Genomic DNA, 16,434 nt, shown 5'->3' with positions numbered 1-16,434 from the left:
AATGTGTAACATATTTATTCGGTTGGTGGAAACAGAAACTTGACGTTGACGATGTAAATTACTCTTGACACTTGATAGGCCTATTAGCCCAACCAAACGACTGTCAGGGGTCTTCAACGTTACTACCACTGGTCAAAAAGTCTTGAATAGCTTTTGAAGAGATCACGTTGATTCTAAAGCCATTCTGTCTGTACTCACAGCCTCGGTACAGGATCACAATAATTGTTCTCTGTGTATTTGCCTATGTTACAGCTGTTGGCTCTGTGAACTTCATATGGTTGTAGCCATTCACTCGAACAAAATACTTACGTATCATATAAGTTGATCTTCAAGATATTAAGAGATTGGCAAAGTTAGTGAACTGTGGGGAAACACATGGGTAGTTCACAGCCCCAGAAAGCTTAACGAACTAGTAAACTGAACGGGTAGTTAACCTTCATGGAGGTACGAACAGTTTAATGAACCAGTAGACTTCTGCGAAGCAGGAAGTTTCAACGAACAGTTAATGAACCAATAAAATTCTGCGAAGCAGGAAGTTTCAACGAACAGTTAAGATATGCAGAACGATAAGCTCTCGTCAAACTAGCGAATTCACCGTTAACCAATTGACCGTTAACGAACGAAACCGAGTTTACGCATAAATCAACACAGGTATATAATCAAATCATTAAACGGTTAACGAAGAAACAATATAAGGTTCAGGGAGTCAGCTTCGAAGTTTATGTGAATCGGATGAAGCAAAAACAGTAGATGGAGGTACGTGTATATCTTGCCCAACCTTCCATGCAGGGTTGTGAATGGATCTAATTGCCTCATCCTAGCGTGACCTACTTATATAAGTGTCTCTAACCTTGATGTTTGATGTATGTCAGTTTTTATCATCACACACACACACACACAGACGGTCCCCTCATGTGTCGGTATCATAGGCTGTTATGGTGTGATATTTTGCCGTTTGTTATGGTGTGATATTTTGCCGTTTGTTATGGTGCGATATTTTGCCGTTAATGATTACTCATCGTTCTCGTGCTGGTCATTATGCTCTACATAAAGTATACTTTTAAGACAGGGTCAGTGGATGAAGAACGTGGAATGTAAAGTTTGTTGAAGAATATTGGAATGAAGGGATGGGAAAATTTTGCAAATGGTAATAAACTGAATATTGTTAGGTTAGGAGATAGAGAAGAAAAAAAAGGAATGCGGAATGTCCATTTTATATTACATGGAAGATGAGGAATGATTAAATGATCTGTTAATTGTAGATGCGGAGTTTTCAGCTGAGAAGATGTATTCGGTGATGGAGAACATGATTGACCATAGAATTGGCTAGGAATGGCGTGATGCAAGCAAGGAAAATCTAGAGAACAGTTTAACAACAAAATCCAACATCTTAGTCTCGAAGGTTGAAACATATAAGTACAAATGACCAAGTTAGCAGCTGCTGGTGGATAGAAGGAGTCAGTGGAAGTGCCAGAGACCGAAGTGGACGAAGTCCCCAAAAGTTTTACACAAAGACACCGTAACATTGGTGGACCTGGCGCGTTGCGTGTATAGGAAGATTTGAAAGATCTTCACCAAAATCGAAGACTTTTAGAATGCACCACAGAAACAGCCTTAGAGGAGATGGTCCCCGTACCATTATGATAACAAATATCGGGCATAACAAGCCTAAAATGGCTATAGCAAAGACTCAAGATAACAAAGAAGTTAAAATACAAAATTATCATATTGACCTAAGACTAAATTGGGGGTCGTAAAAAAAGGCTGATGAGAACATTTTCAAGCACTGAGGAAATGGAGTTGGGTCTTGTATACCAATGCAGATGATGTGGGATGCAAAACTGACTAAGTTCTCGAACAGATGAAACAAATGTGAACTAATTAAGATAGAAATGACAGAGGCGTAATTAACCAGGAAACCAGCTGTAATGATACGTATATTGATAGATTATTCAATCCACCAAAACCCAAGTAGGAACGAAGTGTATTTGTAACCCCCCAAAAAAAAATTTCTTTTTTTTTTTGAAGTGGATTTTGACATTAAGGTAGTCTTAACCTCGACGTATTTCTCCCCCGCCATTGGATGCAGACGCCCAGAAAATCAGACCATAACTTGATCGTGTCAGCTTTGAGCGTGTGGCAGGCCTGGAGTGTGGTGGCATCATGGACCTAATGGTATGAGTGCATTACGGCGTGGGTAGCGTGTGGCCTGCATGAAATCCAGCCGTGGTAGCCTAGCATTGACCTTGCCCCAATGGTATGGAACTCGGCGCCTTTGTCGTGGGAACAATAGACTTCTTTGTTACGTTTCTATACTTCTTCTTCTTCTTCTTCTTCTTCTTCTTGTCATAGAAAGACGCGTTAATACTTTATTCATACCTGGTTGACGCGCTAAAATAAAGTTCTTGCGTACTCCGTTAAATACAAAAGGTCAAAAAGACATGGGTTTTATTTTTAGCGCTCCGTCATACTGATTGACGAAGTGCACATCACTAGGCTGCCCAGGTATATCGTTAGCCTTGCTCGGTACCGTGTGTGTGGAGGTCGGGCGCGCTGTCAAGGTTACGAACGATGGATTACTTTGAGTCGGGTAAATTGCGTATTAGAGGAGGAGGAAAAGGGGCTTTCCTCAACCACCGTGGCGTCATGTCTTGGCTCTCGTGAACCTTCAAGTATGAGATGAGGGGGAGGATATATCCGTCGTCTAACCTCCTCCTCCTCCTCCTCCCTCCTGTATCTCCCCCTTTTTTTTTATTATGTATTCCTGGTCATACAGTGAGGGAGGATAGGTTTATATTACAGAGGTGATGGCCAAGGTTCGTAGCTTCCAAGAGACTATGTACTTTTAACTTAAATGTCGGGAGGGATAGGAACATAGCCTAACCTAACCTAACCTAACCTAACCTAACCTTAACTTACAAAGCAATTATATTCCTGGCCAGTCTGGCTGGATGGATAGCACAGAGGTGTGGGTCGTTCAGTCGTGCCAGCACAGTAAACGTTTTAGCATCTTAAGAAATTATATCACTAGAAGAAACTCTCACTCAGTAGTCAGTGGGGGAAAAGGTTACCACCTCAATGTATTTTATTGACCTTACGTGCCACCAGTAAGGGGAAAAAAAAAGGTCAACGATTTCTTTTTATATTACGGAATGGCAAATTGACCTTTGACCTTAAATGATGAGATATTAGGATAATGAAACCCATGATTACGATGGCTCAGGCCTTAAGTATGATAGCCTAACCTTCGCTCGCTGCCATACGTATCATAATATCACACGTTCATTCTTGCTGAAAGACGTACCGTCGTGCTCCCAGGTTTCACAGTCGTACCCAAGGGTCGCAGGGTCGTACGCAAGGGTCGCACGGTCGTACCCAAGGGTCGCAGGGTCGTACCAAGGGTTCGCACGGTCGTACCCAAGGGTCGCAGGGTTCGTACCCAAGGGTCGCAGGGTCGTACCCAAGGGCGCAGGTTTCGTACCCGAGGGTCGCAGGGGTTTGTCGCAGGTTCGTTACCCAAGGGTCGCAGGGTCGTACCCAAGGGTCGAACGGTCGTACCCAAGGGTCGCACGTTCGTACCCAAGGGTCGCACGTTCGTACCCAAGGGTCGCAGGGTCGTACCCAAGGGTCGCAGGTTCGTACCCAAGGGTCGAACGGTCGTACCCAAGGGTCGCAGGTTCGTACCCAAGGGTCGAACGGTCGTACCCAAGGGTCGCAGGGTCGTACCCAAGGGTCGCAGGTTCGTACCCAAGGGTCGCAAGTTCGTACCCAAGGGTCGCACGGTCGTACCCAAGGATCGCACGGTCGTACCCAAGGGTCCCACGGTCGTACGCAAGGGTCGCACGGTCGTACCCAAGGGTCCCACGGTCGTACGCAAGGGTCGCAGGTTCGTACGCAAGGGTCGCAGGGTCGTACGGAAGGGTCGAACCTTCGTTCTCTGGAACAGGTGTTCAAACAAAGAGTTAGAACACCTCACAAGCTGGAGCAGGTTGGGTGGAGCGCCACACTCTTGCTTCCTTAAAGAAAGTCTTATGAACTGGGAGACGCCAAGAACAGGAAGATGGTGAGAGTTGAATACCTCGCAGGTAGAACAGTGAAGACTTAAGTAAGAGAGAAATGCAAGAGAAAAAAAATGGTTTGTAAAACTGGGAGAGAGAGAGAGAGAGAGAGAGAGAGAGAGAGAGAGAGAGAGAGAGAGTTGGGGCATTTGTTTATTTGATGCCTGCGGTCTCTTTATCGTTTTCTGTTGACGTGAATGATCGTAAATGTTTATGTAAAAATAGATTGGAACAGTTAAGGGGTCATTGATGCTTTTGATGTAGTCGGGTGGCACTTTAGTTCCACGGGACGCGACGGTACGACCCTTCTTGGTATGTTGGCGTGACCTTTGACCTGACCTTTAAAGACTTAGGTCAATGGCTATTATTATATACTCAAGGGTCGAGGCGTAGTGATCAACATGTGTCATACCGTCGGCTCGAAAGGGGAGGAGGGGGGGTTCGAACCCGAGTGTTCAAGGGTCGTATCTCCGTATCAAAGGGTAGAAACTTCGTACTTAAGGGTCGAACCGTGGTACTCGACTTTGGTGTCTCTAGAAAACACACATCAAAACCGTGCAACCAGAAGAAGGTCATGAAAAAGTGTTTGGTTATGTGTGTTTCATCTTGGTGGTTCAAGTCTTCCCTTCTCACGACCCTGCCTCGCGAATCAGGTCATAAGCGAGAACCAAGATATGGTCCAACCGCTAATGAGGATATGAGGCATATATACACCTGACAACCATAGACGAAGGATGGGTGTATGTGCGGGGTCTGATGATAGCATGTAGCAAAGCTAAAAGTTAGCTTTGATGTCATAACGATGACATAAATTAGGTTTAGTGATGTAATGAAACCACGTAGGTGTGAAGACTTGGCGAAAGTATAAATTGGGTTTGATGACGTACCGAAAAAAAAATATATTAATTGTCTCTGATGTCGTAAGTATAGGAATTAACTCTCATGACGTAACGAAGACTTCAATTTGCTCTGATGTTACGACACACTTGAAAAGGGACGAACAGTCCTCATAGGGGTGGAAAAAAAAAATATGACCACTTGAAATCAAACGCAAGCGGGCAAATATTTTTACTTTAGCGATATAGAAGTTAGCGCATAGATCTGGTAATAGTGGAAGAAATATAAATAAGATCCTCTTTTTCTTTCAAACTTGAAATGAAGTGAAGATCGAGACGGGGTTCTGTAGAACTAGTTTCTTATAGTCAAGGTATTGCTTTAGGTAACACACACACACACACACACACACACACACACACACACACACACACACATTTTCTCTTTTCTGTTTTACAAATGACATGGGTTTTTATTATGTAAATTTTTTTTTATTATCGATGAGGTTATTGCATAAGTCATACAAGTACCCAGACGATAAATTAATTATCTCTGCATAATTTCATTCAGATGTGAGATACCTACTCGACTGCTTTCACTTAACATGTCGTTTCCTTCAGTAAATCTATATATATATATATATATATATATATATATATATATATATATATATATATATATATATATATATATACACACACACACGAAGAAAGTGCATAGGAACGCGCACCTTCATAGAACATGTATATATATATATATATATATATATATATATATATATATATATATATATATATATATATATATATATATATAATCAAAGAACCATTGTGACGTCAAAGCCGATAAACATCTGGTCATCTGAGTTAAAAAAAAAAATCTTAACTGTACACAAGAGTGTCAGCGGAGCAAGCGACTGAGTTGACCATACTGTGTTTTGAAAGATTATAATTTTGCTTTGGAGAAACGGTGACGCTTTGGATTTAATCAAGATGTGCTTATTAGTATGATATATCACTTATTGTCATTTCTTTTGCAACATGATTATATTCTAGGCTCTGTCACCAACGAGGGAAAAAAATATGTATATAATATAATATTTGGGAACTGAAGTGTCCTGCCTCCCACCAGTGTCCCGCCAAATATGGACACTGGGGCTTTAACAAAGCAGACATCGCTGCCATTGTATTTTTATTTCATTATAAGCGTTCCTTGGCGTTTCCTCTTAACATATATCTGAAAACTTTAAGGAGTTGGGAGAGGGAGGTGCATTGAGAGAGAATAAAGTACGATCGGTATCAGGGTTGAGTCTCGCTAATGTTAGCAGACCTTGACTTGCTAACTGTCAAAATTATAGCCGGGTGTTGCCCAATATTTCTCTTGTCACAGCATCTTGTCTCTCTGGCTAGAGCTCCCATGGTGCTTCCCAGGCAGCACGCAGATGGTTTATATAGGTTCTCCAGTTCGTATTACAGAGGTTGGGTCTAAAGTGGGACAACACGGAGGGGGGGAAGCGAAAGAGGCGAGGGTCGACCTCGACCTGTGTGGCTGCCATGTTGGCTCTCCCTTTCTGAGTGTTGAGGAATATAGACTGTGGAATTCACAAAGCTCTGTGATGTCTGTTACGTAGTAAGGCTGCGGACTTTCATCTAGGAGGAGTGGCTTGTTCTTGTTTTTAGTCGTTAGACAGCTGTTGTTTTTTGAAAATACCAACTGTGCTAGAATCCCGGGGTCGAATACCAGCGTTCTTCGGGTGGATTTTCTGTTGCGTTTACTGAGACACTTTTTTCAGAGTGCACAACGGGATCTTTGCCTTTTCATTATTATCATTATTATTGTTAGTAGTAGTAGTATTAGTAGTAGTAGTAATAGTAGTAGTAGTAGTAGTAGTAGTAGTAACCTTCTTGCCTGAATGTACGAAGCATCTCTCCTAACCCATTGTGAAATTCCTGCTGGCGTTTGTCTGTCTGTCTGACTGTCCGTCGGACGTTGACTTACACCGACATATTCCTTTTTTTTTATGCGCTTTACGAAATCCCGAGCTGCGCTCGCTCAAAGGTCAAGGGGGTAAAGTCAGGGACATGATTCATTTCGTTCTAATGAGTGTACAATTACGGACAAAAGTTGAGACGCATCGGGTTGAAGCCTAAGACACCTGATCGAAGCAGTACCGAGCTCTTTGTCACGACAGGCAGAGACGGAGCCCGGGACGCTCCCTGGTCGAACCAGTATGAAGCTCCGTCTCGACAGGCGGAGACAGAGCCGGGTTCACCCCTTGATCGAAGCAGAGTCGAACTCTCTGTCTCGACAGGCGGAGACAGAGCCGGGTTCACCCCTGAACGAAGCAGTATCGAGGTCCATCATCTCGACAGGCCAGAGATAAAACCTGGTTCGAATCTGTTTGAAGCAGTATCGAGCTCACTGTCTCAGTAGGCGAGCACCGAGGGTTTGCTACAGTTTCGACCAGGACGTACCGGGACTCCATGAGTGTCCCAGAACGAGGTGTATCCCACGGCTACACTTCTCTTCTGGTGAGAGGAGTCAGCCATGTGTCCGAAAGACCTAGAAGGGCTTCGTAGTGACACTACCAGAGCGAGCAGTAAGCCGTAAAAGGGCAGAGGCTTTGGAGTTGATGTGGCTTGTCTATCCTTCTCTCTCTCTCTCTATCTCTCTCTCTCTCTCTCTCTCTCTCTCTCTCTCTCTCTCTCTCCACCGCCGGACCAGCCCCTGCAGTGTCTGTTGTATCCATTGGCCCCAGGGACACCGAGTGAGCCAATGCGGCTCAAGGCCTGCCACCTCGCCTGCCCAGACCAACCGGTAACCTTCGCCAGGTGTGGCTGGCGTGTGGTAAAATCTCTTTCGTGTCCAAACCTCACCTTGGCTCGGGGGGGTTCGAACTGTGTGGTGGATCGGGGGGGAATTTTTCAGGAGAGAGAGAGGTTCCCTCGTCCCTGGATCACGTTTTACGTAAATGAGTAGATACGAAGCACGAACTTAGAAGATAGCCTTCATTTTTCTTATAGAGGACACACACACACACACACACACACACACACACTCACACACACTGGTCTTCTACATGCATATAGATATTTTTGCTTTTGTTTTTATTGGTGGTAGGGGAGGGGGGGGGGTGGAAGCTGCTACACACCCCCTTGCCATCACCGACACCTCCTGCTACCAGAGATCCCTCGTCCCCAAGTTGCACTTGGGCACCACAGCTGCATCGCGTCCGCTCGCCCGCCCTCGTGCACAACACGACAGAACCATCCCATTATCATCAAGTGTTTGGGAACATCATGTTTTGTGTGGACGCAGTCTTGATGGATGATATAATCCATGTTTTGTGTGGACGCAGTCTTGATGGATGATATAATCCATGTTTTGTGTGGACGCACCGTCTTGATGGATGATATAATCCATGGTTTGTGTGTACGGACCGTCTTGATGGATGATATAATCCCTCCCTTATAGTAGCTCTTGTCTTTAGTGTTCGTATATGCTCAATGTAATTTCAGCCTCTGGCTGCATTGAAATCACTCGATTATCATTATTATTATTATTATTATTTTAAAATTATCATTATTATTATTATTACTATTATTATTATTATTATTATTATTATTATTATTATTATCATTATCATTTCAAAATTATTATTATTATTATTATTATTATTATTATTATTATTATTATTGTTGTTCAATTCCCCCATCACCCTGAATATCTCGTAGGCAAGGAGTGTGCAGAACCCCTATGTATGGACCACATATAATGCACATAGTCGATCATTTTCCACATCATTTTTGTCGTCAAGGTCACGAGAGAACAACATGAGACCCATCCAACTTAGAAAACCATTATGATCAACATCGAACCCTCCCACTATAAGAAATTCAAACCTGAACCCAAAGAATTATCATTATAATTAAGCCATGATATCCACTGCAGACGTCATAGAAAGCACGAGAGAGAGAGAGAGAGAGAGAGAGAGAGAGAGAGCCTGTATATCAGGGTCAAGGCGCCCATACGGCGCGACCGTTACTTCTCCGGTAGCGGTGGGAGGGAGCGAGGGAGGGACTGGGGTATTGGAGGGACGGGGGTATTGGAGGGAGGAGGGGAGGGGTTGCATGGATGTTGCCGTGCGCCGCCGGCTGACTCATCAAGGCTTGACCACACCCTCTTTAAAAGGGGAGAACTGGAGTAGATTTGAAAAGGTTAATGGGGAGGTTCGATTCACCAGTTGAGTCATATGTGGCTTTATTGGATGGCCGTGAAGTGCAGTGTGGGAGGTGTGCTAGTATGTGTGTGGGTGTGAGTGTGAGTGAAGCTTGTACAGTTGTGAGGGATTTCCATAGGTCCTCTCGCCTCATCCGGCCCTCATCTCTTCTGGATAAAGGAATCAAGAGGGTTATTATTATTATTAAACTATCCAGCAGTAGGGGATCACAAAACACAGACATTCTGAGGCAGAAATTCCGGACCAGTCAGTCACTCTCGGTCAATCATCGTGTTTCTGTCTGTCTTAATCATACTCGTGGCTGGCTGCACTCATCACATTTTGGCTAATTATATACTTCTGCCCCTCGTATGTCCATTGGTCATCGTACTTAACCTTACCGGCAGTTTAGCTGTGGTAAACGAGAGAGAGAGAGAGAGAGAGAGAGAGAGAGAGAGAGAGAGAGAGAGAGAGACACAGACAGACAGACATATAGTATAGTACTAACCTTTGCCTCGTTTTTCATTTCTTTTATCATGTTCAGAAAACAAGAAGAGGAGGTGGTATAGAGGAATGAATAGTTTGTATTATAAGAGAAGATTGAAGTGTTTACATGTTTATAATGTACAGTTTTCATACATTTGGGTTAATCTTTGAAAATGTGTTGATGGTACCTTACTGTTTTTTATATACCCCCTAACTGAGTGGGGTGGTGTGGGTGTAGGAGGGGGTGTATTGCATCTGTTGGTGAAAGGAGACTCGCTAACCTTAGCGTAGAGGCTTGGAGGGTGCTAAGCTTTCGTACTGGTGTCGAGATCTTGGCTTTATCTGTATAGTTTGTAACCCCGTTGTCTCGCAGTCTCTGCCGTACCCTCTGGCCTGCTTGTTGCTGCAGTCTGTAACACCTTCGTGTACATTCTCTCTCTCTCTCTCTCTCTCTCTCTCTCTCTCTCTCTCTCTCTCTCTCTCTCTCTCTCTCTCTCTCTCTCTCTCTCTAATCTAATTCTAAGTCTGTACTTTGAAGTAATCATTTCCTCTCCATGTACCACACAATATGAGGATCAAACTCCTTATTGGTCTGTTTAAAAAAAAAAAAATTGTTGCACTCATCGATTCCCTAAAATGTTTATTTCGAATTGCGAAAAATAGTAGATAAAAAGTATATTGTATTTTCCGTACAATATGTTAGATTTGGTTTGGTAAGTTCTTGAAAAAGTTATCAAATTTAACTCGTTCAATACGGAAAATTTATTATTATTATCATCATTATTATTATTATTATTAGTATTATTATTATTGTTATTATTATTATTATTATCATTATATAGACAAAGAAAACAATTTAGATTTCTTGGAACCCTGGAGTTGCTACTTTTGTTTTATAGTATATCCATTAATCCACAAATACAATGGCACAAAAGAATGTAAATCATTACATCTGTCTGATTACCATTGTTCTTCATATCATATATCCTCATATATACCGTAATATATTTCTTCAGTGTTACTGAAACCAAGTTGTAAGAATAGACCTATTGCTGGATATGAAACCTTCGTTTTCTGTGATATACTCTATTGTTCTCATTTTCTATAATGGGACGTTCAGCACACATATATATATATATATATCAACCACTCGCGCACGTTAATTCGTTTTATTCGAATATTAATGCTATTTCTTAATCGTGTATGTGTGCACGGTTAGGTGAATGAATTTAGGAAGGGTGAGGGAGCATTATGTGAACATGAGAGGAGTGAGTGTGTACATATACGACAGAAAAGAAAAATTAAGAAATGAGCCAAATGAAATATATTCCTGTGTAGAGTATGAATTCGAGGCTAGAAATAAAGAATAGACAGGTCCAGGTTGATGAGCGTGTGTCAGCAGGTACCTGGGTTGTCCTGGTCAGTGTCAGCAGGTACCAGGGTTGTCCTGGTCAGTGTCAGCAGGTACCTGGGTTGTCCTGGTCAGTGTCAGCAGGTACCAGGGTTGTCCTGGTCAGTGTCAGCAGGTACCTGGGTTGTCCTGGTCAGTGTCAGCAGGTAACTGGGTTGTCCTGGTCAGTGTCAGCAGGTACCTGGGTTGTCCTGGTCAGTGTCAGCAGGTAACTGGGTTGTCCTGGTCAGTGTCAGCAGGTACCTGGGTTGTCCTGGTCAGTGTCAGCAGGTAACTGGGTTGTCCTGGTCAGTGTCAGCAGGTACCTGGGTCGTCCTAGTCAGTGTCAGCAGGTACCTGGGTTGTCCTAGTCAGTGTCAGCAGGTACCTGGGTTGTCCTGGTCAGTGTCAGCAGGTACCTGGGTTGTCCTGGTCAGTGTCAGCAGGTACCTGGGTTGTCCTGGTCAGTGTCAGCAGGTACCTGGGTTGTCCTGGTCAGTGTACCAGTGCTCATAACGGCCACCACCAGCCTCACGGGTAAACATCGGTGACACACGACCTTTCCCTGACTCCTGTTGGCAGGAAGGGAGAGCCAGGGGCGTGTTATGGCTGACTGTCCCTCAACACTATCATTTGTTTTTTCTTTTTTTACCTGTCGTCATGTCTCACGCAACATTATCATTTTTTTCTTTAACTTTCATCATGTCTCACGCACCTCTAACTGGACTGTGTCTATATATTTTACTTGTTTTGGACTTTGTACTGTATTTGGACATTTTACTGCATTTTAGACACGTTACTGTATTGACATGCTTCTGTGTTTTACACACCGTATTTAGACATGTTACCGTATTTGAGGTATTGTTTTTTACTTTTATCTGTGATATATATATATATATATATATATATATATATATATATATATTTTTTTTTTTTTTTTTTTTTTTTTTCATACTATTCGCTATTTCCCGCGATAGCGAGGTAGCGTTAAGAACAGAGGACTGGGCCTTTGAGGAAATATCCTCACCTGGCCCTCTTCTCTGTTCCTTCTTTTGGAAAAATAAAAAAAAAAAAAAAAAAAAAACGAGAGGGGAGGATTTCCAGCCCCCCGCTCCCTTCCCTTTTAGTCGCCTTCTACGACACGCAGGGAATACGTGGGAAGTATTCTTTCTCCCCTATCCCCAGGGAATATATATATATATATATATATATATATATATATATATATATATATATATATATATGTATATATATATATATACAGATGATTATAGTAGTAATTCATTTCTTACTGTTAAGAGTCTGTTTACCGAGTGTGACTGGTGCGTTCTGTTGCAGATGAGGAGTGGGAGGCGCACGGTAGCGCCGAGGTGCGTGGCGAGGCTGGCCTGATCCTGGTGCAGCCCTCCTGGCGTGGGCATGACCCCGCCTCTGGCCACCCACCACCCACCAGAGTCATGGGCCCGAGAGGAGCTCCCCAGCAGGTGGTGGTCGTGGGTCGGAGCCAGTCCCCGATGCGAGGGCGTCCCCGGGCAACCCACCACTCCCCCGTCAGGGTGCGCCACCCCTCGCCCACCCGCGCCCCGCCGCCGCCCCGCGACGCGTCCCCCATCAGGCCCGTCCACCAGAAGAAGACTCCACCTCGCCGCCAGCAGCAGCAGCACCAGCAGCACCCCAGAGACCGGTCAGTGCCTCACCTCCCTCCCACCTTACAGACGCTCGATGTATTCCCTCACCTCCCTCCCAGGTGCTCGATGTATGCGTCCAGTGTTCCCACACAGGTGGCGACAGTCTTTCATGTTCCCACACAGGTGGCGACAGTCTATCATGCCCCCTCCATCCCTGGTTACGTTAAATGTCATCATGCATCATGAGTGACTAGGTGCTCTAGTTCTTCTTGTTGCTCCCACACTGGTGGACTGCTTGTCCAGGGGCCTTTTGAAGCTTGTGATATCATCATCACATGATAGATTTCAGACTCACTCGTTCTTCTAGTGTTCTCAGACGTGATAGGAGATCGTAGATTAGGTGAGGGGAAAAAAAAAAAGGAGGAAGACATTTAATCCATCTGTGGGAACCTGTGTTTACCATACTCAGATATGTTTCTTCCCTCTCTCTTGTCCCTCCTACTCACCCCAACCTTTACGCCTGTCTGCCATTCACTACCAGGGTATACGTTTGCCGTACACTACCAGGGTATACGTTTGCCGTACACTACCAGGGTATACGTTTGCCATTCACTACCAGGGTATACGTTTGCCGTACACTACCAGGGTATACGTTTGACATTCACTACCAGGGTATACGTTTGCCATTCACTACCAGGGTATACGTTTGCCGTACACTACCAGGGTATACGTTTGCCATTCACTACCAGGGTATACGTTTGCCGTACACTACCAGGGTATACGTTTGCCGTACACTACCAGAGTATACGTTTGCCGTACACTACCAGGGTATACGTTTGCCATTCAGGACCGTTTTTGTAGCTCCTGAACCAGTTAGTTGTCAGTTCATGAATAAAAAAAAAAAATATATGTCTCTATGATCATTAAATGTGTTGCTTGACTGGGTAGCGATCGAGTCAGATCACCTCATGTCACAAGCAGTGCAACTATCAGAATCTATGTTCCAGTTTGTATAGACAGGCTTTTGTTTCGTGACCCTTTCTAGAGCCACTTTTCATTTGTCATATTATTATACATTGGTTAGTTTCTAAGGTTCAGGTGCGCTGCATTACCACAGTGTACCTGACAGCTGCCAGCCTAGCGGGTTTAGACGTCTGATCTGTTGTGTATTTCAGGAGCGAGTCCCCATCCTCTCCCCGGGAGAGATTCCAGGACGCTCGTGATAAATTTCGGTCGCTGGAGCGGGACTGGCAGCGCTCAGACCGTCCAGACTCCCAGGCCCGCCCTCCGGCCCACATGGGCGTATCACGCACGCCCTCTTGGGAGCCGAGCCCCAAGCCTGGAGCGGGCGTGAGGGAGGGGCGCGGGCCCAACGAGCAGCTGCAGGGGAGCCGTGACGAGGGACTCTGGCCCAAGAGCGACCGCGACACCGGCTACGGCTCTCGCGACGGCCTCCTGCGCGACAGACCCCGAGGGCGCGACTACGACCGCGGTTACGGCACCTGCGACACACGGGACTCGGACCCGTGGCGGCGGGAGGTGGGTCGCCGCACCCCAGACCCCTGGCAGAAGGAGGTGCGGTGTCCGAGCCCCACCCGGGTGCCCCGCGGACGCAGCCCCACCAGGGAGTACCGAGTGCCAAGGGTCAGGTCGCCGGAGCGCACCGACTACCAGCGAGCCAGGTCCATGCACGACCTGAGCCAGCGGCGGTCGGCGCAAGAGGAGGACCGTCGTAACTCCAACGACCCGCGGAGACGGTCCATGTACGACACGGCGGAGGACCCGCGGCCGCTGCGGGAGTCGCGCTCCAGCCGGCGGTACCGGTCGCACGCCAGCCTCCGCCGCCACAACTCCTCCTGCAGCTCGGACTCATGCCACTCCGCCGACAGCTACGGCGAGCTGCCGGAGACCCGCAGGTTCCCCGGGCTAGATCGCGCTACTGCCAGGCCCGACCCGCTGGAGGGCCACCAACGCTCCTCGTCTCACCTCAGCCACAAGCGCACCTTCGACTACCCCGTCAACGGAGGGTCGGCGGCCGTGCACATCAGCCGGGCCCAGCACGACGACTACCGACGCTTCCGCTACGACCACACCACCACCGCTCAGTTCATACGCTCCACCTCCGTGCCCTCCGCTCACTACTGAGCTTGGCAGCGCCCCAGGCTGGACGCCACCAGTAGTAACCAAGAGCACACAACAACCCGGCCACTTCGTACCAGCTTTTCCCAGTTATTCCTCTCACACGTCTCTATGGTCTGCCTCGTCTCCTGATCTCTCTTGTGTGAAGGACATGGCTTTTATGCTTTCCCTGTAATCAGTACTACGGTTCCTGCTTGTGTTACGTTATTACTAGGCACATTCTGCTTGGCACGAGCGTGTGGTGAGGGGTGACGACCTGGCCACCTACCCTTGGCCTGGCCCTCACTGTGCAGTCGATGGTGACGCGTTTTGGCCACCGTTTTATCATAAGGACGTCGACCGACACTTTCCCCAGCTCCGGTGTGATGGGGCTGGTTGACCCTGCCATTCCTGTACGAGTGTGTTGATCACCATATAGAGTTATGCAGTAGATAAGCGAGTGTAGAATGCTAACATGACTTTAATCCCGATGCTGTGAATACCCCTGGTGGCTTGAATGGTCTTTAGAATGCCTTTGTTGTGCTGTAGGATTTTGTTTTATCATTGTATTTCAGCTGTGAATATTTTGTCCTTTTTTTTTCAAACTGTTTCATGAGGTATTGATGTCTGTAGCTCCGATTATTGTAGGTGTGATAGGTTGATGATGCGAGTGGAAACTATAGTATTACTTGTATAATTATGAATATTAATGGAATGATATTCAGCGGTTTTTGACATGGTCTCTAGACTGTAATATGGATACCCTGCTAACTTTAGCTATGTATATATATAGACTGAGAGCCCTATGATAGCTGCCTTGGAGGGACACATCAAATGTGTTTGCCCAGGAGGTGGCAATTTTGTAACTTACTCTGTATCTCAACCCGGCTGTAAAAAAAATTGTTATGTTAAGGATAATTTGCCATAAGTTTCTCTCCAATTTTTCAAAGCCTTCCAGAGTGCTGGATGTGCTCAGGTCTTCTCATCCTCTCCTTACTCTGACCTTCGGGTTAGACTGTATATAGAACCTGACGCGTCTATTTTGCTATAAAACTATACAATAGATCGTAGTGGTATTGCGTGCACTGCTTCTTAATTACTGAGAGACACGAGAGCTAATGTCATACGTGGCATTGCCCACAATCTACAATCCCTCCCCCCTCCCTCTGCCGCCCGCCGCCGCCGCTCCCCATCTACCACCACCACCACCTTTCCTTTGTCAAAGATTGCCAAACGCCGGGATAAGCCAGAGGACACAGTGCCCCTGGATCCATAGGTGGGTGATCCGCAGGCTTCCTGCGACCAGTAAACACTGCAGGCTTCTCTGGGGGTGGAGGTGGGTGGAGTGGAGGCTTCCCCTCGATCGCTCCCTCTTCACAGTTGGCGGGAATGTCTACATAATCACTAATGTTAGTATCTCATAAGAGGCTTGACAGAAATTGAGTAATCTGTTGCAATAAGATTTTTCCTCCCCTTCCCCGTCCCCCCATGTAGTAGAGCACTTAACCTTGTTTCATCTGATGGCATAAGCTCCAATATTTTGTATATAGAATGTACAAATGTGAAGTTGTATGTAAATTATCTCAGTGCTCTAAAAGCCAATGAACATGTTTGTGAGCTGGTATCTTTAATAAAGATTAATAAGGGAGTGTGTCTCGCTTTTACTCTTGAACCTCAACTTAGTTTTGTCTGTCTCCTGTA

At 45.6% G+C, this 16,434-nt stretch overlaps 1 protein-coding gene across 2 annotated transcripts in view; it reads left to right on the top strand.

Annotated features, from left to right (window-relative positions):
* LOC139751285 (uncharacterized) overlaps positions 1-16,384 on the top strand; it is a 282,214-nt gene extending 265,830 nt beyond the window's left edge. For both annotated transcript variants that reach the window (XM_071666607.1, XM_071666606.1), the window contains 2 exons: positions 12,326-12,671; positions 13,791-16,384. In XM_071666607.1, the coding sequence (XP_071522708.1) occupies positions 12,326-12,671; positions 13,791-14,760 (1,316 nt within the window). In that variant the 3' untranslated portion in view covers positions 14,761-16,384. The remainder of the gene's footprint in view (positions 1-12,325; positions 12,672-13,790) is intronic.
* Positions 16,385-16,434: the final 50 nt, after the last annotated feature.

Source organism: Panulirus ornatus, chromosome 11 (genome assembly GCF_036320965.1).
Source record: "Panulirus ornatus isolate Po-2019 chromosome 11, ASM3632096v1, whole genome shotgun sequence".
Lineage (NCBI taxonomy): Eukaryota > Metazoa > Arthropoda > Malacostraca > Decapoda > Palinuridae > Panulirus > Panulirus ornatus.
Note: the sequence above shows the minus strand (reverse complement) of the source record. Positions and strands in the feature narration are given on the sequence as shown.